The following is a 23,628-nucleotide window of genomic DNA, read 5'->3' as shown; positions in this document are numbered from 1 at the left end:
GGCCCTGGGAAGAAGTGATCTTTGGGACAAAATAACTAATTGAGTAACATCTTTGCCAAGCGCATCACTTTGCCACACTACCAGAGACTGGGGACTTCTTAAACTGGAAGAAATGTCCCCTGGTTCTTACATAGTCTCATTTTTTTTTTTTTTTAATGATCATCAGTCATGAAGAATACAGACTTCCTATTAAAAGCCTGAGAAATGGGGAAAAAATAGAATGGCATTAGTAAAATGAGAGGAGCTCTGATAATCAGTGCCTTGAGTCAAACACAAAATCTATAGATCTCTTTCCCACTCCTTCCTTTTTATTAAACCAGAGCTTTTCAGATTAAGCTCTCAAAGAGCACTAGTGTCTGATGCATTAGGCAGAACTGTTCTATAGCTGAATTCAGTGATGACACCATTTCCCCCAAATTGCAGCAGGCGAGGGAATTGAAAGGATAGAGTTTTCTCTATTTAAAAATTTTCTCCTGTAGATTTTTTCCTATAGCTTTGGTGTCAGCCACTCCTTAATCTGGATGGACAAATAGCAAACAGTTATTAATGTAAAACATACAGGCTGACATCTTCAGCATATCAGCCGTTCTGAGTTTTGTGGACCTACTCTGACAGCTGTTAGTTTTAACGTGTAGCCACATTTGTGCCTTTGTGATTATTCCTACTTCAGATATAGGCCCTGAATATTTTCCCGTGTCTTGTGGTGTTTTGTACACTGTGAAGGACAGTCTGTGTTTGATGGTAGCTGTCTCGGTAAGAATGAGCAGCTTTCCCTGTGGCACAGGGAAAATGAGAGAATACAAGTTAGAGGGCGGTATTCATTCAGTTCTGCTTCTGTGCTGCACTGAAAGACACGCACAGAGATGCCCAGGTCAACGCCTCTGCCTTCCATGGAGAGCCGTGAGCGGCAGTTAAGAGCTTGTGCTCCGAGGCCAGGCTGCTTGGCTCAAACGTTGCTTCACTGCTCCCAAGCTCTATAAGAACCACCACATTATTTAGGCTATCTGGGCCAGTATCTTTATCTATAAAACTGGTGCCGTTCCTACCTCAAAGGTCAGTTAGGAGAATTAAATGAGTTATTTTATTAAGAACTCTTAGAACAGTACCTGCCTCTATAGGCAAATCATAATAATTATGATGGTGGTGTGGTTATTAATAGCTTGAGTGAATGTAGCTACCCTTATTATTCAGAATTGTCTTCTTGTGCATTAAAGTGTTTCGGTGTACACCGACCCCTCTTACTGCTCCTGTGCCGAAGACTCGGTGAACACCGGCAGTTTGGACGTAGGCCAGGAACGGCCCCTAGATGCATATGTATAGTGGTGTGGTCACAGGAGGTAATGGGTAGACACCTGCTTTGTGTGGTAAAGTAAGTGGTTGTATCATGGTGTGGTCTCCCGCTTGGCGCTGTGGAAATATAGCATTCAGTATACCGGTTCCTGGATGAGCCAGGTAATTCTGTTGGTAAAGATCCAAAATTGGATTGATGGTCCTTTCACTCGGAATTGTCAAAGTTTGCAAGACTGGATAGAGCTTGAAGTCTTTTAATACTGATCTCTGTTGATCCAAGGATTCTGTGAGGCATCTGTGACTGTGGAGAATATCCAGTGAATTTCATATAACAAATGAGCCCAACATGACCACAGACCAGGAGAGTCTGGTCCACCCTGTTTACCCAACTTCTTCTTATTCCCCCTTCCTTTTATCAAACCCAAACTGTTCACATTGCAAGGATCCGTCCTATTTTAACAGAGACGAAGCTCCCTTACCCCTACTCTGTGAGTTTAGTGGAAAGGGGTCTATAAATGAATGAAGGTCTCACAGGTCTGCCCAGGTGTGGACGCGCATCTGTGTGTTTCTCAGTGAATCCCAAATCCAAGCTGTCACAGCTGTAACACGGCCGGTGGCCATAGGTAGGGTGAATAAGAGGTTGAAGTATATGGCATTTTATTTGCTCTTTTCCTTCGGCAGCTTGGGAGGTGGGTAAGATAAGCCCATTCATATTTGGAGACTTCTCTAAGATTTCTGAAAGACATTTTACCATTAAAATTTTTTTTCCCTAAAATTATGTTATCTTTTGATCTTTGCCTTTCTGGACTAATTATGGTGGCTTTTGAAATGGTAATAAAATACCCATTTTGACATCTCTTTGACAAAGATGTATTGTGATCTTTTGTTGCTGCTCTGTTGGGGGGATTTGGGGTACTTATGTGAATGAGATGGGTTTTGTTAAAACTTAAGTGACAAATGGATAGCATTTAGGATTATCAGTCTGTTATCTCTTGTGACTTCAAAAAGTAGGGAAAATAATTTCTGTCATTTTTGTGCTATGAGATTTCTTTCCTTGGAAGTAAGTGTTTACACTCAGGAAAACACTTCTAAAATCACCAGAAATTGAGCTGGGTGCCCAAGTCACCCAGCCAACCATCTGTGTCATCAGCAGGCATTGGGACAGAGTGTCTCAGAGCATTAGCTGTGGAGCATATTGATCTCAGGGAGCCCACTGCCATCGACCTCAAGGGCAGCATCGCTTGCCCCCCTGGCCGGGTGGCTGTGGGAGCCACCAAGTGTCCCTCACAGGAGGTGGCAGCTGCCTTCCAGGGAGCTGAGATTTAAGGACATGCTGTATCGTGCCTTCCTACATAAAATCTGCCTCCTGCAAGCTATCTTTGCAAACTAGTGGAAACCCTGTTCTTGCTGTATTTTTTTTTAAGATTTTATTTATTTGAGAGAGAGTGAGAACAGGAGCAGGGGGAGGGGCAGAAGGACAAGCAGGCTCCCTGCTGGGTGCAGAGCCAGATGCAGGGCTCCATCCCAGGACCCTGAGATCATGACCTGACCTGAAGGCAGACGCTTAACAGACTGAGCCACCCAGGTGCCCCATGTTCTTGTTGTATTTTAATGAGAAATGATACCATATGATTTTCCCCTCCTTCCCACACATCTCCCTGTTTCTCTGTTTTTAAACAGGCTAACCGGCCTCCTGCGAAACTCAACCTATTAACCTGCCAAGTGAAGACCAACCCCGAGGAGAAAAAGTGTTTTGACCTTATTTCTCGTAAGTTTATTTCTTAAGTGCTATGCTACAGAGAAATGATTTTCAGCTCTCTGCTATGGCATCAATCCCATTTCAAAGTATTAATTGTCAAGGAGAAATGCCTTTATTTCAAGTGACATACATGCTTTCTCTTTCCACTCATAATTGTTTGCTTACTGGTCCCTCCAGTTTAGGAACTGACGCTGAGGGTGGCCCTGCTCTCCTCGTGGGCCCCCGTAAATAAGGAGATTATCCTAGATCAGCCCCTCAAGCCTAAAATCTCCTCACTTAACGATAAAAAAGGATGATTCTGTTGTCAAAGCTTCCATGGTTTGGGTGGTGTTAGAAATGTTGCACAACTAACGTGTAAGGTCCCCAGCAGAGCTCTGGCAACTTTCGTTTTTTGAAATTGTTTTGATTTCCCCACCACAGAATTTGTCTTTCTGCTTTTGTGTGCTTTTCTTTTTTGTGGCATACACAAAAGAATCACCACAGAACCATCTGTTGTGATGAGTGTCTACTCAGCATCCCTAAGAAGAAAGGAAAGGACTAGTGTGTCTTCATGGAAACAAGATTGGCCTTTGTTCATGGTACTTTCAGGTGGCAGGGTTATAGTTTGGGGGAAGGAAAGGGCCAGATCCCCTTTCAGAAGGAGGTCACAAGGGATTTAGGCACAAGAATTGTGTTTATAGAGGAAAAGTCTAGACTGTGCATTTTAGGAAGGTGAGCGCACGGTCTTGATTGGCTCAGTCTCCAGAGCATGACATGGCTGCTTTTTAAGATGTCTGTTGGATTATATTATCGAGGACTAGGAGTTATTTCCTATATGATTTATTGCTCACAGCAAGCTTATGAGGTAATTATTCCCACCTCCACTTCTCTGGGCGAGGAGACGGAGGCCCATGGCTGTGCACCCTCGTACCCTGTTGTCCCCGTGGTAATGCATGCTGTCCTAAGTTGGAGGAGAGCCTTGAGCAGTGTGATGTATGTAAAGGGTTTGGGTGTTGTTCTGTCCTTTAGATTCTAGACTAATTTGTAAAATAAAAATTAACTTTATCCTGCTTCAAACACTGTGTCCCTACTCGGTCTAGTGAGGGCCACAAATGTGTTTACCCCTCTCTGCTCTCAGATCCTTCACTTACACAAGACAGTGCAAACATGCAGGACTGACCATAGTTTACAGCTGGGAATGCGGGGCCCCTGGGTGGCTCAGTGGGTGGAGTGTCCACCTCCTGATCTCAGCTCAGATCATGATCTCAGAGTTAGGAGATCGAGCCTCACGTCAGGCTCCACACTCAGTGGGGAGTCTGCTTGAGATTCTTTCTCTCCCTCTCCCCATTCCCCTGAGTACTCTCTCTCTCTCTCTAAAATAAACAAATAACTCTTTTAAAAAAAATAATAAAATAAAATAGGATCGCTTCTGGGGTTACCTGCCTCTGGAGAACGATAGAGTTTTATGTGAAGGGAGAGAACTTGATGACATAAGCCGATGTCAGCAAGTGGCTGGGGACCACTTGGAAGCTTTAGGCCATTCCTTTTTCTGAAGCAATAACCCATGATAAGCAGTGTGTCACCCTTCAAGACCTGATGGGTGCTTAGTAGTTAACGAAGCTTGCCCGAGCTGCACGCACACGGGGAGGCAGATGTGAACACTTCCCTCCATTCGCCCTGGTCCCTCCAGCACCCCTGTGGGGGCCCCCGTGAGATGCACAGAGGCATTTATTTTACACTTGTAAACAACCCAAAGCACCCCCCGGTCTACACGTTTTTAACTTCTGGTCAGGCACTAAGGAGGGTCAGTAGATGTAAGTGTGCCTCGCTCCCTACCAAGCGTGGATTATTGCATTCCTTGGACATGTGCGAAGGCGGGCCTGTGTAAATCTGGTTTCGTGTGACGCTCTGGCAGGCCAACATTTGCCAAGATTCCATCAGTATCTTTGCTCTACTAGTTAATGCTTAATAAATATCTTCGGGCAAGGGCTTCCTGCCTCTGATACCCAGAAGGGCTCCCTGAATTCAGTTTGAGGCACTTTTCTAAATTTGCTACAGTCCATTGTCAGTCTTTGAGAAAAAAAGCTCTTGTTTCCTCTTCTTCCCACTGTCCTTTAGTGGGTAGAGTGAATCCCAATCCTACGAATTTTTCATCCTAGTTTTCAAAAGGTGTTACTCTCCTAGGAGTAGTTGTGGTGAAAATGCTTTGTCACAGCACTGTGTGGGTTTGGTTGTCAGAGAGAAGCCTGAAAACCGGCCACGAGTCCTCCAGAGGAACACTGCCAAGTGGTGAAGCCCTGATTTGTTGAGCATCCGGAGAAGGTTGGGGCTCGGGGCCATGTCTGATCGTGCCTGACTCAGGAAATGAGGCTGTCACCCTCTCTGTTCCTCCCCCGCCTGCTGGCCAGGCTAGTGGGACATGTAGCACAAAGATGCATTTGAGCTCTTTATTTTTTATTTTTTTTATTTTTTTAGATTTTTTATTTATTTATTCGACAGGATAGAGACAGCCAGCGAGAGAGGGAACACAAGCAGGGGGAGTGGGAGAGGAAGAAGCAGGCTCCTAGCGGAGGAACCTGATGTGGGGCTCAATCCCATAACGCCGGGATCACGCCCTGAGCCTAAGGCAGACGCTTAACCGCTGTGCCACCCAGGCGCCCCAACGTTTGAACTCTTTAAACAGTTGGGTGGTTGGAGAAATAAAGGTCAAGCTGCATGATGGGCGGCGAGGAAGATACCTCAGCTGTGGGTCTCTCAGGGCCCCAGAGTCACCCCCTCCCCGGGAAGCTGAAATGACCCAGGGAGCCCAGGAGAGTAGAAGACTGACAGCTGGCTTCAGTTGGTTTCCTGCAGGGCCCTCCGTTACCATTCTTCCCCCAGCAGGCATTCCCCACTCGGAGCCCGCTATAAATGGGCCTGGGCTTCTCAAGGAGGGCATTTCTGTGGCAAGGTTGGCCCTTTGGGAGCTTGTCCAGCTCTCTTGCCCTCAGATTGACCCCATCCTTTGCAAATTCAAGTCCTGCCCCACTGTCCTCAATCACACAGTCACCCTTGGCAGGATGGAAGGTGCAGGAGAATTTGGAGGTGACCTAGGTCAGCGTCTTGAATAGGACGGACCCACCAGGAGCCGGTTACTTTCCAGGTCCACACACTGGGCATGTGGCCATTTGGAGCCGGAGCCTCAGGCAGAGAGGCAGCCCTTCCCAGCCCCCAGCTACCATCTTCTCTTGCTTCTTCTCTCTCAGAGTTGAAGCTGCTAGAAACTATTCTTGAATTTATGAGCATCTCGAGAGTGTCTGTAGGAGGGAATTCTTACTTGGAAGTTTTCACAGAGCATTTCATCCGCTCCTCACATGTCAGAATATAGAATTGGCCAAAGGAAATAGGCTGCTCCCCTTGCCCCTTTGATTCTCCTCCTTGAGCTGAGCCTGGTCTGCCCGAGAGATGGCTCAGTGAGAGACATGCCTCTGGCACTACCCGCCATCAGCACCGCTTCCCGAGACCCGTGAGAGGCGCTCAGTGTGGGGTGTGGCTCTGGTGGAAGGTGGGAGCCATCAAAGGGGTATTGCTCCCCTTTCCAGCACTGGCAGTTCAGCATGGCTCAACCTCTAACATCTGAATCAGGAAACTCGGTTCATTTTTCTGAGCCTGAAACTGTTCTCTTAAGTCCCATCCCTCTCCTCTGTGACAGGGTGGGGGTGTAGCAAGGGTATAGTTCTGTTCCCCCTTCGTGTCAGAAAAAAAATGGAACAGGATGGGAAGAAGCGAATGGAACCATGAGTCGAAAACCTGATTCCCCTGCCGTCAGCTGTGTTTGTCTTTGCCACTTACCCTCCCTGGGCCTCTGTGTCCCTCCAGCCAGCAATCCGGGAGCCGCGCTCAGGACCAGCGCGCTTCTGGGGGTATGAAGACCACTGCTGGAAGACGTGTGAGCTCCTTCGAAGGGGCACGGAGGGTTCTTCTGCTCTGCTGTCTGGAGAAGTTGGGTCTCCTCCCTTTTTTCATTCTGTTTGGTTTTAAATTTAATTTTCCTTTTTGGTTTTGTTTTGGACTGATTGTAGACAGAATCTCTGTATATCCCTCACCAGCCCCCCAGTGGCTTGTCTAGTAGTATACAGTACGTGTTACCCACCACGTGTACCACCCATGAACCCAGAAATCAACATTGGTGATGCTGTTCACGAGGGGTCTTTCTCACATGGTACCGCATTTCCACTGGTGCTCCGGGACTCGCTGCAGGAGTCCGCGGTTGGTTTTTACTTCATCTTTGTCTGCTACAGGCTGTAGCAGTGCCAGAGCCTCTCCTGGTCTTCCAGTGACCTTGATACTTGTTTTGAAGAAGATTGATCAGTTTTGAAATGTCCCTCAACTTGGGTTTCTCCGATGTTCTCCCACAGTTGGACTGAGGTTCTGCGCTTTTGGCAGGAAGAGCACATCCCATGCTCCTCCTCTGTGCTCCGTGCACGGGGGTCAGCAGTCTGGCACAAGCCTTGTAGACACTGCTGTGTGTGCACACGACTGTGTGTGAGCCTAAAATCTTGTGTCCCATCATCACCTGGCTGTTCCTCCTGCTTCGCCCTGTAACACAGCACTCCCACAGCCTGCTAGAACGTCTCATCTTTTTCTAAGAAGGCCAGAAAATATCTCAGATACTCATTAGGACAGGCTTTTATTATTCAAAGGGCTGTAACAATTACTTTTGGGGGGGCCAACTTTGTAGCAAGTTAAAAAAAGCAAAGCTTTTGAAAAGATGTTGATGGTTTCCATCCCTGAATAGCTTCGGTTTGGGGAAGCTTCATGTCTTTATGAACTGGAATGGAGGACAGGGCAGGTTTGTGAATTTGGATGACAAAGCCACAATCCCCCACAGCAAGGGCAAGCAAGGCATGGAAGGACATGAGGGAGGGCTCAGTTGTCTACAGATGGTTCATTTCCTAGCAGAGAGTTGCGGTTATACCCAAGGTTAATTATAAACCACTTTCTGCTGGAATTGTGTGTGGATTACTGTGCAGACTCACAACTGACGAAACTCCTCTTGCCGTGCAGATGACAGGACGTACCACTTCCAAGCGGAGGACGAGCAGGAATGTCAAATGTAAGTTCCTTGGAGGTGGGCCTTGGGGCTGGGACCTCGCAGTCCTCGGGGATTTAACACACTATCTCTTGTTTTTCTAGATGGATGTCTGTGCTGCAGAATAGCAAAGAAGAGGCTTTAAACAATGCATTTAAGGGGGACGACAATACCGGGGAAAATAACATAGTCCAAGAACTGACCAAGGAGATCATCTCCGAAGTGCAGAGGATGACGGGCAATGACGTGTGTTGTGACTGCGGGGCGCCAGGTGACACCCTGCCCCCTTCCTCCCCCGTCCTCCCCCCCGCCCCCTCCAGCTCTGGGACAGTCACATCTCATTCCGAGTCACAGACTCCAGTCACCGATTTTCCCTTTCACTGCAGGCCCGGCATTGCCCCGGCAGCATGCAGCTGCGTCCTGGGCTGTGTGCAGACCGTGTTGGGGGAGGGTGGGAAGACGCCTGCCTCGGGGCCCCGCACGGGCGGCAGGAAGATGGCCCAATAGGGCTGAAAAGATTTAAAGCTTTTTGAGAAATGAAAACGGAAGCACAGAAGGCGGGTGAAACCAAGATCATCTGCTCATTGTATTGGCTGTGCGGCCTTGTAGGGGCGGCTTTTCCCGGGATTTACTCCATCCTCCCTTTGTGCTACTTTGTAGAACTTCAGCTTTAAGCCACTGTCTAGTCTGTGATGCTGGGAGAGCCACTTTCTTTGTTAGGTATTGGTTTTCCTATATGGAAAACCAAGGAACTGGCTGCAAATGTTTTCGGGTCCCTTCCAGGTGCCACGTTTTGTGAAATGAGATGTGTGTTTTTGCATTTTGGTGAAGCCTCTCGGGGACTTCATTTTTTTTAATCGACATAGAGTATCGTTGTAAATTTTAATAGCTAGTATTTTAAAAGCTTAAGGAGTGGATTTCTTCTGATTAAGCTGGAATGGTGCTGAGAGGTCAGGGGAGCTTTGGAATAGCTGTTTCTGGACATTTACAAAATAAGGAAAACTGTGGAATGATCAGTTACCTTTTTCATTCCTCTCATTCTACGACAGTTCTTACAAAAAACGAACACAACAAAAGTAGAGTGGGCAGTTGAGAATTGCTGGAAGGTTCCTGTTGCCCCGAAGGCTGTATATCTGGGGGTATTTTGAGGCACTCCCTCGGGGTCTCAGACTCATTAAAAATTACCTTCTGGCAGAAGATGAGGGAGGGAGTGATAAGTAGTGAATCGCACTTTTTCTTAAGAAAAGATGCAGACAACGCAGCAGTTGGACATTTAAAATGCTGCAGAAAGAAGTCAAAGTTTTGTTTATTTCTGTTCGCAAATGCTGAGACAGGATGTGTGACACGAAGCTTGATATAAAGTAGTCGAAACACACTTCTACCTGCCGAGGGCCTCATACAGCCAACAGGGTAGAAGTGGAAACACCAATGCCCAGAAGTATTTCCTAACGGAGAACGTTTTTTATAACTTGAACATTTCAAAAAAGAACTTGACAATGATCTAGTGACACAGGTTATGCTGTTTCCGTGCCATGAGCTTCCAAGGTCAACAGGCCGTTCCAAAGAGAATGGTACTTAAGGGCTGTGATAATGTGCTCGAGTGGGTTATTTGGAATGCCCCATTTTCGATCTAGCTTTCATCTGCCAAGCATTTCTTGAGCGCGTGCTGTGTAGCCAGCGCATAGTAGGATGGCTCAGTGAGCTGGTAACTGCTCGGAGGAGCTCGGTGTCGCGGTGCCAGCACGGCCTTGGACCTCGGCACAGGCGGGGCTGACGTGCGGCCCCACGACCCGTCAAGCAAGGCCCTTCTCCTTTGTGAGCACTGTGACGACACCTGTCCTGTTCGCCTGCTGGCGCGCTTGTGTGCTGAATGAAGGATTCTGCGTCTGTATCTGTAATTTCTGAAGCTCTTGTGATCAGAACTCTTAATTGCTGCCCTCGAAGTGCCAAGCACATAGTATGGCATCAGCACATGTATGTGTTCTCCGTCATTACCGTTAGCATTTCGCGGACACAGAGACACACTTTACGTCTGTTCCCCATCCAGCGCTAGACTGTGGCATTTTTTTCTCTCCGCTTTGCTGGTCTGACCAAGGTTGGCGATGGGCGTGGTCTGTGTTCAGGACAGCCCTCGAAGACCTGTGCCCACTAGAGGGCACTGCGTCCTGTGTATCCTTGGACGCGGCATCTGTCACTGGGGAGTTCTTAATGAATAGAAGGGTGGGCAAGATAAATGAGTAAAGAAATGGAGGGATGGGAAGAGGAGGGAGAGCAGACACGTGCATGTGTGTATTGTGTGTAAACCGGTGCTAATGCAGAGTGACTGTGAATGGGAGCTCCCGCTGGGTCAAGGAATAAGAAGACGGTCATGCTCGAAACGCCACGTGCAGTCACTACAGGAAGAATGTTGTGACCCTGGCCCTCTACTGAACTGCAAGCTCCAATTTGCCCTGTTCTCTTTGGCAGATCCTACATGGCTTTCCACCAATTTGGGCATCCTGACCTGCATTGAGTGCTCTGGAATCCACCGGGAGCTCGGGGTTCACTACTCGCGGATGCAGTCCCTCACGTTAGATGTCTTAGGAACATCTGAGCTGCTGGTAATTCTCAAATCCTTGATTTTGAAATGGAAGCGAATGAGCTGAACGCTGGGTTTTCATTTTGGCATTCAAATCCATTTTGGTTTCTTGAAATTCCACTGGGCTGATGGTTGTTGATTTTTGCCAGATGGGTTTGGGCAATTAGAACCTCAGTGACGATTCCTCCTTCTCGGCCACTGGTAGTTGAGGGCACTTTTTGTTGTAAAACTTGGTTCTTAAACGAATAAAGTGAAGTGAAACAAAGGAGAGCTGCGACTGTTGTAAGATCATGGACTAGGACGGTGGCGTCGTCTAGCTGACCCCGTTCCTTAACCGCACGCGGAACGCAAAGCTCAGAGACAGTCGAGGACGCATCCCCGGCAGATTCCTGCCAAGTCTGTGGTCACCACTCGCCTCGAGCCTCCAGTGCTCTTTTCCTCTGCCCCTTACTGTTGCCCTTTAGGGGAGATACTGGTCTTTGCTTTTACTGCCTTTGTCTCTAAGGAAGACTTTCATTCTGGGGTCGGGGATAACACAGAGCCGTGCAGTGCGATGTACATGGATACTGGGAGGCTGAAGCACTGTCTGTGACGTAACGTCCAGAGTAGTGAGACTGGCCCCACTGAGGAAAAGGCACATCCCGCTAGCTGTTTTGAAGCCACCTAAAATGGAGCTTTTGTGAGCTGCTGTCAGAGTCTGTAATTGCTGGTAGGAAGCAGTGTTAGAAACTCTTGGCATAGCTGGGCATTGGACGGTAAACATGAAGTGGTTACAGATTGCTGTTGATTATAATGAAAAGAGCAATGGTCTTGACAGAAAATCAATTATCGTGGTCAGTATATCCTCAAGGGGCCATTTATTTTATTGATGACCACTCTAGAACCAGCGTGTCTGAACTTAGAATACATTTTGAACTATCTTGTCAGATCCTTCCGGTCTTTCCGAAGGATTCCTTTATGGTCTTGAAAGACCAAGTTGGGAGAAACTAGAGTGAATTCTGGTCTCCTGGTTAGTAACGTCCCCGAGAACTTCAAGTTTAGAGCTAAGCTAGACTCGGCGAGACTCCAGCAGCGTGTCCTCGGTTCCACGGTGTGGTTGTTGGTAAGGTCATGGTGCGTCCCACCGACGTCTTAGAGCTGTGGGGAACCAAGTGGCTGGTATCATGGGCAGCTGATGGTGGCATAGATTTGAGATTCCCACAGTATATTTTCAGAGAAGCACAAATTATCTGGTAAACTCCAGCGGTTGCTGTACTGGTTTTCTCAAAACAGTGGGAAGTGTTCAGTGATTTTTGGTGAAATAATAATTGTTTATTTTGTACAAGGCACTTCACAGAGCACTTGATATATATTAGCCCTTCACGATAGCCCAATGACCTTGATATTTATCCGCACTTTACAAAGGAGGAAGTGAGGGTTAGAATGTTTTAATGCGCCCAAGGTTATGTAGTTATTAAAGTGCCAGCTCTGGAGGGGGGACCCTTTCATCTGATTCCACAGCTTGCACTTAACCTCTGAGGAGCCCGGGACATAAATTGTCCTTTGCTGGGGCATGTCTTGCCGTGGGGTGAGCAAGTAGGCATCACTGCCGTCCCTCCCCGTCCCCCATCCGCCATCCCCATCCCTGTCTCCATTCCCAGCAAATGTTGAACAGCCTCTCCACGTGATGTTAGTACTCCCACCATGGCCTTTTTGTCAAATCTTGGCCATCAGGAGTAACCAGTACGAGTTACCGACCGTGCGGTGGGAAAGAGGTGCTCGTATGGTGAGTTCACCTCACAAACCATGGCCCTCAGTGACTTCAGAAACAGAGTAGTGAAATGGTTAGGAAGTGATGAGTTTTGACTATTACTTTGTTTTTAATATGATTTATGTAACTGTACGTTTATATAGTGTAATTTTACTGATGGCACTCATGAGCCGGTAGGAGCCTGACCCCAGCACATCTGTGACACCTGCTTCAATGTGTCTCAGAGTCTACACTGATGGTCTTTTGGAGACTCTTGCCCACTAAACAGGAAAAGGCCAAGGAAGGTGGAAGGGAAGGTTTACATCTCAGTAGAACCGTGAGGTGGCTTCTGATGCTGGGTTCGAATCTTGGTCTCTCTCTCCTAGGGCCTCTGTCTGCACATGCTCACAGGAGTTTAACGTTTGGCCAGCTGTCAGCCCTGATGGAGCCATCAGGCAGAGCCTGCTTATTTAATATCCACAGGTATTTCCAGAACCTGACCTCTGCCATAGTTCCAGACTCTTCCTCATGGTTACAGAAAAACAGGGGGATGGGGCACCTGGGTGGCTCAGTCGGTTAAGCGTCTGCCTTCGGCTCAGGTCGTGATCCCAGGGTGCCAGGATCGAGCCCCACTTTGGGCCCCCTGCTCCGTGGGGAGCCTGCTTCTCCCTCTTCCTCTGCCTGCCACTCCCCCTACTTGTGCTGTGTCTGTCTCTGTCAAAATAAATAAATAAAATCTTAAGAAAGAAAAACAAGAAAAACAGAGGGAAAGGGCCTCTAATCTTGTGAGGTTCACTCTTACCCTCTGCTTGCCCCTCAACTCTGCCTGTGTGGTCATGTGCTTGCTCACAGGTGGTGGGCATTTCCCCAACCGCACCCACTGCGTGCCAGGACGGTGGGCCCGACATCCTGTCCCAGAACCTTACTGCTCAGCCATTAAGTCAAGCACTACATGGACAGTGTGTGTCAGGGCTTAGGATTCATTTGTAAAACGTGAGTTCAAGCCCTTTCTTTTTTTAAGATTTTATTTACGTATTTTTTAAAGAGTTATTTGAGAGAGGGGGGGGGAGAGCACTTAAGTGGGGGGAGGGGCAGAGGGAGAGGGAGAGAGAGAATCTCAAGCAGACTTCCAACACGGAGCCTAGGACCCTGAGATCACGACCTCAGCCGAAATCAAGAGTCGGACACTTAACCGACGGAGCCAGCCAGGCACTCCTATGAGTCCAAGCCTTGTTAAAGCACCCGAGTTCTTTGGTTCTGCTTAGACAGTTGGATGCTTGCACAGAGGATCTCCTGAAGGATTGACACATAGATGTCTGTGTGTGTGTGTTTAGAATTATGTCTGGCACATAGTAAGAACTGAAGGATTCGCTCTCCTTATTCTCCAAGATGACTTTAAATCCTTTCGGAAGAATGGTCCGTGTGTCCTGGTGTGTGAATCCACAGGGAGATTCCACTCTGGTTGTCTGCTCCGTGTATGAGCCTTTAGGATGCACAGAGCAGTGACGTCAGGGTCTTCGGTAGAGCTGTTCATCGTGGTGTGTGTTCTTGTCGATTAAACTTCTTCGCACCAGGTTCAGAGGGCGAACTGGAAAGTAACTTCCCAGCATCTCTTTGGGAGCGTCCTGGGCAAAATTGCTTTACAGGCTCCGTGATTCTCTGTCCTTGAGGGGAACCAGTACTCGTGCCCGCATCTCCGGGTGGTGTGCTGTAACGAGCGGGGATTGTCATTCTCTGGCTGGCGTGGTCTCCTCAACAGACAGACGCTCAGCACATACAATGTCGCTCCTGTCCTCCCATATGGCCTCACCAGATTCTTCACGATAAACCCTATTTGCTTCATTCCGTCAATTATTTTCTGGTCTCAGGTTTGCACACAGTTCCCTTGGATGGTACGCTGTGGCAGTTTCACCATTTCCTTTTTTATTTATTTTGCTTAAAAGCACGCTTGGTGTCCATATTGACTGAATGGGTTTCAGTGGCGTCCGTGAAGGTGGCTGGTTAGCAGTCTTCTTTTCTTCCCTCCACCTGCTTTTAGAACCACATCTTATTCGGCAGAGAGAAGCTGGATATGTGAAGGTACTAATTAGTTCTGGAAATTCATGCCGTTTGAACTGGTACTCCAGCACACACTGCTCTGTATCTTCAGATTTTAAAGCAAACCTGCTTTCAGAAATCCTCCTGGTAAACATAGATTTTGGAAAGGTGAATTTCCTCCCTACCATAGGTCATGATTTCAGCATTGATACTCAGTTCATATGTAAAACAGTACCACTGGTACTAAGGTCCTTGTATCATATGATCCATTTGACATCATACATGAAATTAATAAAGGACAATTTGATATTATGAAATCAAATTAGGGTCAGTAATTTTAAGATCTTTTCCATCAAATTGAAGAGCAGGGTCAGGGAGCTTAGGAGCATATATTGCTGACTCAGGCCTGTGTTCCCTGGCTTTCTCCTGCCTCCCTTCTCCAGAAGTTGTTAACGAGCTGTCCAGCATAGAGAAGGTCAGCCAACAGCCAGGTGGCAAGGAGAGCGTGTGGAGAGGGAGGCCCGTGGAGACCGACAGCTTCCTTACAGCTGGAAGTGCCGTTTCACGTGGAACTGAATGAAAGCCACTCCCAGGAAACTAAGGGCAGCAAGACATGTGTTACCAGCTCTGATGTATTGAGCAACTGTTACACTCAGGCCGTGTCCGAGGTGCTTTGGGCACACCGTGTCCAACCCAAACAAGAACTCAGTCTTAAAAAATGAGGCTGGAGAGGTGAAGCCAGGATTTATACTCCGGACTGAGTTCGAGTCCCGTGTTGTAGAGATTACTTAAAAAAAAAAAAAACTTAAAAAAAAGAAATCAAACACCAAAACATACACACACACACACACCATATATATATATATATACACACACACACACCATATACATACAAACACACACCATATATATACACACACACACCATATGTATATATACACACACACACCATATGTATACATACACACACACACACACCATATATACACACACACACACCATATATATATATACACACACATGTATATATATACACACACACCATATACACACACACACACCATATGTATATATACACACACACACCATATGTATATATACACATACACACATGTATATATATACACACACACACCATATGTATATACACACACACACACACCATATGTATATATACACATACGCACACACCATATATACACACACACACACCATATATATACACACACACACCATATATATATACACACACACACCATATGTATATATACACACACACACCATATATACACACACACACACCATATATACACACACACACACCATATGTATATATACACATACACACACACCATATATATACACACACACACACACCATATATATATACACACACACACCATATATATATACACACACACACCATATGTATATATACACACACACACACACACACCATATATACACACACCATATATATACACACACACACACCGTATATATATATATACACACACACCAAAACATATATATATATATAAAACAATTTATAATCATAGCAGTATTACTGAGAAGTATATTACATACTTTGTAAAATATGTCAAAAATACAATGTTTAAAGTCTTGGGTGAAAACACAATTTTTTTTAATGAAAACATAATTTCCATGTTCCCCAGAGTATCTTTTTTTGTGCTCCCTTTTTTGGAGATCAAAATTGAAAGCTTGCTGCATTTCTTAGCTCTGCCTTCTGGGGTTCAGTGCCCTCACTTCCCTGGGCCTTTACCCATTTGTACATTAAAGGTGTGTCGTGCTGTCTGGCCTTCCACACTGCTGGGTTGTGAGCAGCCCAGGAACCCGTTGAGAGACCAAAAGTCTGCTTAGTTTCTGAGAGAAGCCAGAGTGGTTGACGAGGTTCACACGTGAGGTAACAGCAGCCCCCAGACTCGGCAGGAGGAGCCCACCACCCCCAGTGTGGCATCCTGTGGGCACAACGGGGCTGAGGCCCTCTCTCAGGGAAGTTCTTTCTCTCATTTGCCCACTGCTCCCCTTGAGGGGGTGACGCAGGGAAGAATGTACAACAGTAGATCTCCCTCCACCTGGAAGCATGAAAACAGGCAGGAGGTTTTCCCCATCCTCACCCCAAACTCAATACAATTTCTGGATGACATCTGAGGCCTCTCTCTGGCTCCGTGGACCCTGCACAGGTGGGTGCTGCAGCTCTCCAGGAACGTGGGACTCCCGTCCCTGCGCTCAGGTGCTTGCATGCAGTGACAGAGAGGCACACAGGGTTCCCCAAAAGCCAAGCGTGGTAAAGCGGGCGTCCTAACCAGGCAGCTGTCCTCCTGATGTACTCCTGCCATCTGCATACTCGTCGTGCTTAGTACAGACTTCTTTTCCAGCCCTCAGCACTGCGCATCTCTTTCTATGGACATCCCTCTCGTTCGATTGAGGTCTTTCCAAGCAGGGTCCTTCCTCACGCTCAGCACCCAGCACACCCGAGGACTCAGTCGGCATTTGCGAACTGTCCAGGGGCTGGCGTTTGCTTCACTGAGTGATGTGGCGCTCAAAACGCCCCAGACCCTCCTAGATCTGATCTGGCCCCGTGTCTGCTCCAGCATCACCCTCAAAGTCCTCTGGGAGTGGAGGGCGTGTGTGTTGGGGGCTGTTTCACACCAGCCTTCCTGTTTCCTTGGCTTCTGCCCACTTGGCCTGCTGGAACCCACATTTTCTTGACATGACCCTGCAGCCCCCATCTGCAAATGCTTTGCTTTTGTTGATGATTCTAAACGAGTTCTCTGCAGGCTGAAATATTCACTGGAACTTGGCAAAACTATGAGGCGGCACATTTCTCTGCATTGGACAAGTGTGACGCATGGATGTGGTGGCTCCCTGGACCAGCTGTCCCCTGGTAAAGCAGCCAAGTCCAAGCAGAAGGGAAGCAGCTTTCTGATTCCCGGGGAATTCTCCTCCTCATGCCCCCCTCCCATCTGCTTACCACAGACTCAGAGGCATGTGGGCCCCTCACTCACAGAGGGATGCTGTGGCTTTTCTCTCACTTACCTTCTGAAAATGACAGGGCTTGGCTAAGGGACGGTGTCCACATTATACTGAAAGATGGGGTCACGGGAGCATGGCTGGCTCTAAACGGGTCTGATCCCAAGGTTCAGTCCTGGATCTGTCACTGACGATCTGAGAAATCCTTCGCAGGAGTTGACTCCTTGGTGCGTCCGTGTTGTCACCTGACAGTGGCTTGAGGCCACCAGGCCAGGACTGGGGACCTAACGTGGGGTTGGTTAGTGCTTGGTGCTTTGGGCCGTCTAGGATGATTTGTTCACTTACCAAGGACGGTAAAATTAGGAGGGCTCATCACCCAGTTAATAAGCTGATGCGTGTCCCCTGTCTTTCGGTGTCCCTCACAGTCCCATTTTGCTGCATCATGTTACTTGCCACCAGAATGTTCGACCTTGTCTAACTCAGATCCCTTTAGCCGGCCCCTTCAGTCCGCTCTGCCTGAAGAGAGAAGAGGCTGCTCAAGCAGCATCCTTAGCTCCCAGAACTTCCCTGGTTCCCGTGTGCCCACCTCACTCCTCGAGAGTGGAAGGAGCAGAGGCCCCCTGCTCCCCATTGTGCCATTTTTAACACGGAATTTAAAATATCTCTTCTCTCCAAAGCCCTGTGCTAGGTGCTCCCCCACGGTTTTGCTTCATTAAACATTGAAGAAGCTGGTCTCTGGCAGGTCCCGGGCTGGGTGCTGGGATAAGACGGTTAAACCCCTGCTTTTAGGGAGCTCCTGGTCCCTCAGAGTTTGTGCAGCCGTTCAGGAGGTGCCAGTCGCCATATCGTCAGGGTAGCTGCACGGAGACGAGCCGCGACATTTACCTTCCTCTCTGCTGCGTCGAGCGTAGCGCCTCGTATTCAATAAGCGTGAACTAAAATGTATTCATTTAATTTTTAACAAATAAGAAGGTTGATTGTCGAGTTGAGGACCTTACATTTGGAACAAATAAATTTTTAATGCTTCAGCTGATAGAGTGCTTTCACCTAAGTTGTCCCAGTTTATTATTATTACAACCCAGCAAGGCAGGTATCATCCCCATTTTACTGATGAAAAACTGAAACTTAGGGAAACTGACTTGTATGTGGTCACAAAGCCAGAAAATCGAACCATGATTTAAACCTGTCTTGGCTTCCTGGCCCAGCACCCTCTCCGCTAATCAGAACCACCTCCTCACTGTTGTCAATAGATCTTGTTAGATCCGTTTCACTTGCAGCGTGAGTTTTTTGGGGGGTGGGTAAGGAGGAAACTCCCTTTGGACCAAGTTACTGCTTCTTCCTGTCCATGTGGGTGCTTTATCCAGGGGACAGTTTATGAAAACGTTTCTCTGTAATAGACGTGCTGCTTCTTATCTCTGGTTTTACGGGTACCTTTGGGGTTTGGGTTTTGTCCATCTTTATTAACGGCCAACGACTTTATTACTCTATTTCTTAGTGCCCATTAAATAAATCATCAGATGCATGAGTAGCGTGTAGCCGTGGAATGGATTAATAATTGAGTGCCCTGAAATGGACTTCTGTTTTTGCAGCTTGCCAAGAATATTGGGAATGCGGGCTTTAATGAGATTATGGAGTGTTGCCTTCCAGCTGAGGACTCAGTCAAACCCAACCCGGGCAGCGACATGTAAGTATGGAACTGGCTGTTCTCGTTTTCTGAGGAAAGACTGGCCTTGTACCCGAGCCCCAAGAGACAGGAGACTAACAAGCTTGGGGTATCTCAGTGGTTGCTTCTTTAGGGAATAAATCATCCTTGGTGTGTTTTTGTAAGTCACCTTTTTGGGTGTCCAAATAAAAATTTGGTATGACTGGTTTTCATAGGAAGAAGCCACGGGAAGGCAGATTTGGCCGATGCTCTGAGTCTGTGAAGGATGAACAGCACGTGTCGCCCTAGCTGGCAGCGTGTGGGTACCCCCTCACCTTCTGCCTCAGGGGAGTTCTCTCTCCCCTTCTCTCCACATAAATTCTCAGCCACTGGGAGGGTTAGTTGTCATAGATACATGACTGCGTATCATTTTCTTTCCCAGGGTCTTTGCAAATGTGGAGTGTGTTTTCTTCAACAAGAGTTTTCTGTTTTTGTTGTACTGCTGACACACAACCTGACTGAGAAGGTTTTGTGCCTCATCATGCATCCCTCTGGCCCGATGAGGCAGAGCTTCTAGCAGGAGATTTTCCTGCCAGTCTTACCAAACAGAGCATAAATCACCGGATCACATTGGTCGTTGAGAGCGAGAGGTGGATGGAAAAGCAGCAGGTCAGGGCAGCGCATGGCCCGTCTGCTCCAAGTGGCTGGGGGGTGGCTACTGCCGTGTTGCCATGCAGAGTGGGGCAGACAGAAGGAAGGGGGGCGTGGCCGCAGGGCAGTAAAGACACAGTACCTGCATTCTTGTGGTGAGTCTGGATCCAAGTGTTCCAGCAGGAGAGGAGGAAATGAGAAAAATGTGATAGAGTAGAAAAATTCATTTACAGAGACAGCATTGCCCTTGGAAGAAGCTTGAGAGGGAATCGATGGCACAGGTCCTCCTACAGGGCATTAGGTGAGGAACAGTGAACTGTGCTTGAGAGAGCTTGGACACCTAGGAGGCAGTGCACAGGCCCGTAGCAAAAGCTGAGAACTTTGGTGTTTGTAACCAGTTTGCTGGGACGTGTCTGGGAAGCTGAGATTGTAGGATCTGTGTTCTTTTGCATTGAGGAGAGGTAACTTAATGCAGTGAGACAGCCTAGACATCTAAGGGCGTGAACACAGCCCGTGGCCAGTAGGTATCTGGTATCCGAGTTGAGCATTTGGCTGGTGTTGGATTAGGGTCAATTCATGTTGGAATCCTGTAGCCAATGTTTGTGTTGTAGCATTTCTGTGAGATTGGATACCAGGCACGAGGCTAAGTTATGTCCTGTCTGGATGAAGATCTGAGTTCCAAAACTGTATTCTTACCCAGACCTGGAGAGGCAGTATGGGACGTAGAAATCCAGCCCTTCCCCCATGGTGGGACCTGGGCAGGCCTGCTGGCTTCCCAGAGCCGTCTCCTCTAACATAAGCCGGAGATCACACCCCCCTGCTCACAGAGACGTCGGGATGAACATCTGCACGATGATGAGGTGGCACGAGCATTTAGGTGGTGTTGGCAGCTCTGTTCGCTCGCCATGGGTGTGGGCAGTAGAGGCAGCGTAAGTGCTACACACGGATCCCACAGACCCCAAAAACTTAGGGTCCTTGCAATTTAAGTTTTAATTAGACAGTTACGCAGAGGTGAGACAGCTCTCCCTAGGATAGCTAGAAGATGCTATTTAGTAAAGGAAGCTCCGTGGTCCGGTGTGGCACATTTATAGTCTAATTGATACCTGTGCTCAAACAGAAGGTACCAGTCTCCTGAAATGCTGAAATATTGATCAATGTTGAACAAAGCATATAATAAATAATTTCTTCCAAGTACCAAGGGTGCTTTATAAAAGCAGAGAATTTGTTTATTCTGGGGCTAGATGATTCTAAAAAATGAACACTACCTGCTTCGAATCCTTCAATATGAATGTTCTGTCTGCATTGAGACCCCCCCAACCTTGGCACAAATGAAAAGGAAGTTTAGCCCTCCCTCTCTCTTTTTTTCCCCCAAAATGAGGGCGGATGGCCAGTGTGATGGCAAAATGCCACCTGCTTTCATACCCACTCAGGTGAAATTAACTGCTGGGCTCTCTCCACTCCCATAGCATTTGGCTCTGTTTTAAAACCTTTGATCCCACGTTCTACCATACCGAAATATTGACACCTGTTTCTCTCATAAATTGCATCTTCCTGATTTTTGTATCTCCTGCCATAACATGTTGCTCATCATGGTTCAATACATATTTAATGAATCAATGAGTCAAAGATAAAGTCCCAGCTCTGTGGCTACTTAAACAAGCTGCTATTTTACTTGCACATGAGGAGTGTACTGTTGCTGGCTTCATCTCAGGAGAACACACCATCTGCAGATAAAGCTGTTGAAAGGGAAGCCAAAGACCCTCTAGTGGCCTGTGAATCCCCAGATTTTTGATTTGGGGGAGTATGCAGAGAGAGAAATAGGTGGAAAGGGGGAAGCACGTGGATTAAGGTCTGCTTACGGAGGCAGCGCTGTTCCTCCTCTGTGATCCAGGACCCTTACACAGGCCCATCCTTCAGAAGTACAGGAAACCTCTCCTGAACACGTGCCAAAAGTGTTGCTATTTTAAGTTCACTGCTTTTCTCCAGAAGTCTGAGCCTTTCCAAAAAGCAAGAGGCGGGGAGGGGATCGTGCTGGCAGAGTGAATTGCTTCACAGAGCCGCGGAGCGTGGAGGTACATAAAGCAGGTCTGTTCCCGGGCTTGTGTAGGAATGACCTTCAGGGGATGCAGAGCCCTGGACAGATGAATAATACATTAAAAAAATAAGTAAAGGGTCCAGGATCTCTCTAGCTCCTTCCAAGGGAGGCAGGGGAGGTCACCGTAGTGATCGTCCCACAACGATTATTGAAGCTCCTTAAAACTTGACAGCCATCTAGTCTAGCCGCTCATCATAAGAGACCTGTAGCATTTGAATCATTGTGAGATACCGTATATCACCAAGCCCAGCAGGTCACTGAGCAGTTCCCTATGTGCCACACTGTGCGAAGCCCCCACTGCGTGAGGAAACAGAATCTCATGTCCCTCCATGGACTTCAGTTTACTTCTCTGTAAGGTGGAGACAAAGCTCAAAGCCTTGCTGTGAGGACCAGTGAGACTGCACATGTCAACTCAACCTGTAAGCCCACGGAGGTGCACATTCGTGAGGCGTGCGACACACACAAATTGTTCAGCACAATTCAGGCAGCCTGCATTTCACAAACACCCAGGCTGTGGATGTCTTAGGTCAGGTCTTCAGCAGTGGGGAGTGAAGCCCCTGCTACCCTCTCGGAGCCTGGAGTTGACCTGCCCACTCCCTGCCCTAGGGCACTGCAGCCTGGGCCCCGGGGTGCTGACCTGAGGGGCAGTGACTGGTGGTGACCCCAGAGGCGGTTGGCACAGCCCTGGACAGGATGGGAGGGAGCAGTACCTGAGCTGAGAAGAGCTGACCAGGTTCCATTTGCACTACGAGCCCCTTCGTTCCATGCTGGTGTTTCTAGAACGCTGTGCTAAACGCCTAAATGTGTCTCTCACGTAACCTGCGGCAGTGCTGTGAGCAGGTGGTGTCACGGGGAGGGCTTGCCCACAGTGCCCTCCAGCGGAGCCGGCAGAGCCAGTCTGAGCAGCTGTCTGACTGAGAGCCCGGGCCATGCCATCTCAGAGCCGACCACCAGGCCCTGGCTTTCCCTTCCGCCCCCCCCCCCCCACCCAACTTTTTGAAACTTCGGGGCACTTCACACTTGGCAGAAAGAGTAGTTTCCAGAAAGGAGCCAAGGACCTTGATCCTGTAATGCCATTCTCCCTGCGTCTCTGTACATCTGTTGGCCAAAGTGAAGTTTTTGTATTGTTGGTGCAATTTAGTTTTCTCTGACATGCTTTTTTTTAACAGCTTTATTGAAATATGATTCATATACCATACAGTTCACCCATTTAAATGTAAATTCAGTATTATTCACATGTTCACGGAGTGTGCATCCATCACCAGCATTTTATTTTATTTAAAGATTTTATTTATTTGAGAGAACGAGCACGAGAGGTGGGGGGAGGGGCAGGGGGTGAAGCAGATTCCCCGCTGAGCAGGGAGCCCAACGTGGAACTCGACCCCAGGACCTGAGCTGAAGGCACTTAACCAACTGAGCCACCCAGGCGCCCAATTACCACAATTTCAGAACATTTTCATTCCCCCAAAACAAAACCCTGCACCTGTTAACCAGCACCCCCTCACCCCCCAGGCCCTGCTAACCCACCTTCTGTCCTCGCAGATTTTCCTCTTCCAGGCATCCCGTGTACGTGAGAGCATACAGAGTGTGGCCTCGTGTGGCTTCTTTGACCTGGAGGAATGTTTTCAGGGCTCGTCCACGTAGCAGCCTGTGTCGGCACTTCGTTCTCTTGTGTGGCTGTGTGGAGAGACCACATTTTGTCTGTCCATTCATCAGCTGTTGGGTTTCTGGGTTGCCCCCTGACCCTGCTGCCCTGATGGCCGCAGGCAACTTAGCATTATTCAACAACTTAACATTATTGTG

General features: G+C 47.9%; 1 protein-coding gene across 3 annotated transcripts in view; it reads left to right on the top strand.

The window, feature by feature from the left end:
* The window catches only part of ASAP2 (ArfGAP with SH3 domain, ankyrin repeat and PH domain 2), a 168,692-nt gene that overhangs the window by 121,700 nt on the left and 23,364 nt on the right, over window positions 1-23,628 (top strand). For all 3 annotated transcript variants that reach the window (XM_045775983.2, XM_045775984.2, XM_087863872.1), the window contains 5 exons: window positions 2,971-3,058; window positions 8,075-8,123; window positions 8,204-8,370; window positions 10,566-10,699; window positions 19,027-19,121. In XM_045775983.2, the coding sequence (XP_045631939.1) occupies window positions 2,971-3,058; window positions 8,075-8,123; window positions 8,204-8,370; window positions 10,566-10,699; window positions 19,027-19,121 (533 nt within the window). The remainder of the gene's footprint in view (window positions 1-2,970; window positions 3,059-8,074; window positions 8,124-8,203; window positions 8,371-10,565; window positions 10,700-19,026; window positions 19,122-23,628) is intronic.

The sequence above is a fragment of the Ursus americanus genome, chromosome 7, assembly GCF_024610735.1.
Source record: "Ursus americanus isolate L20-20 chromosome 7, mUrsAme1.1.p, whole genome shotgun sequence".
Lineage (NCBI taxonomy): Eukaryota > Metazoa > Chordata > Mammalia > Carnivora > Ursidae > Ursus > Ursus americanus.
Note: the sequence above shows the minus strand (reverse complement) of the source record. Positions and strands in the feature narration are given on the sequence as shown.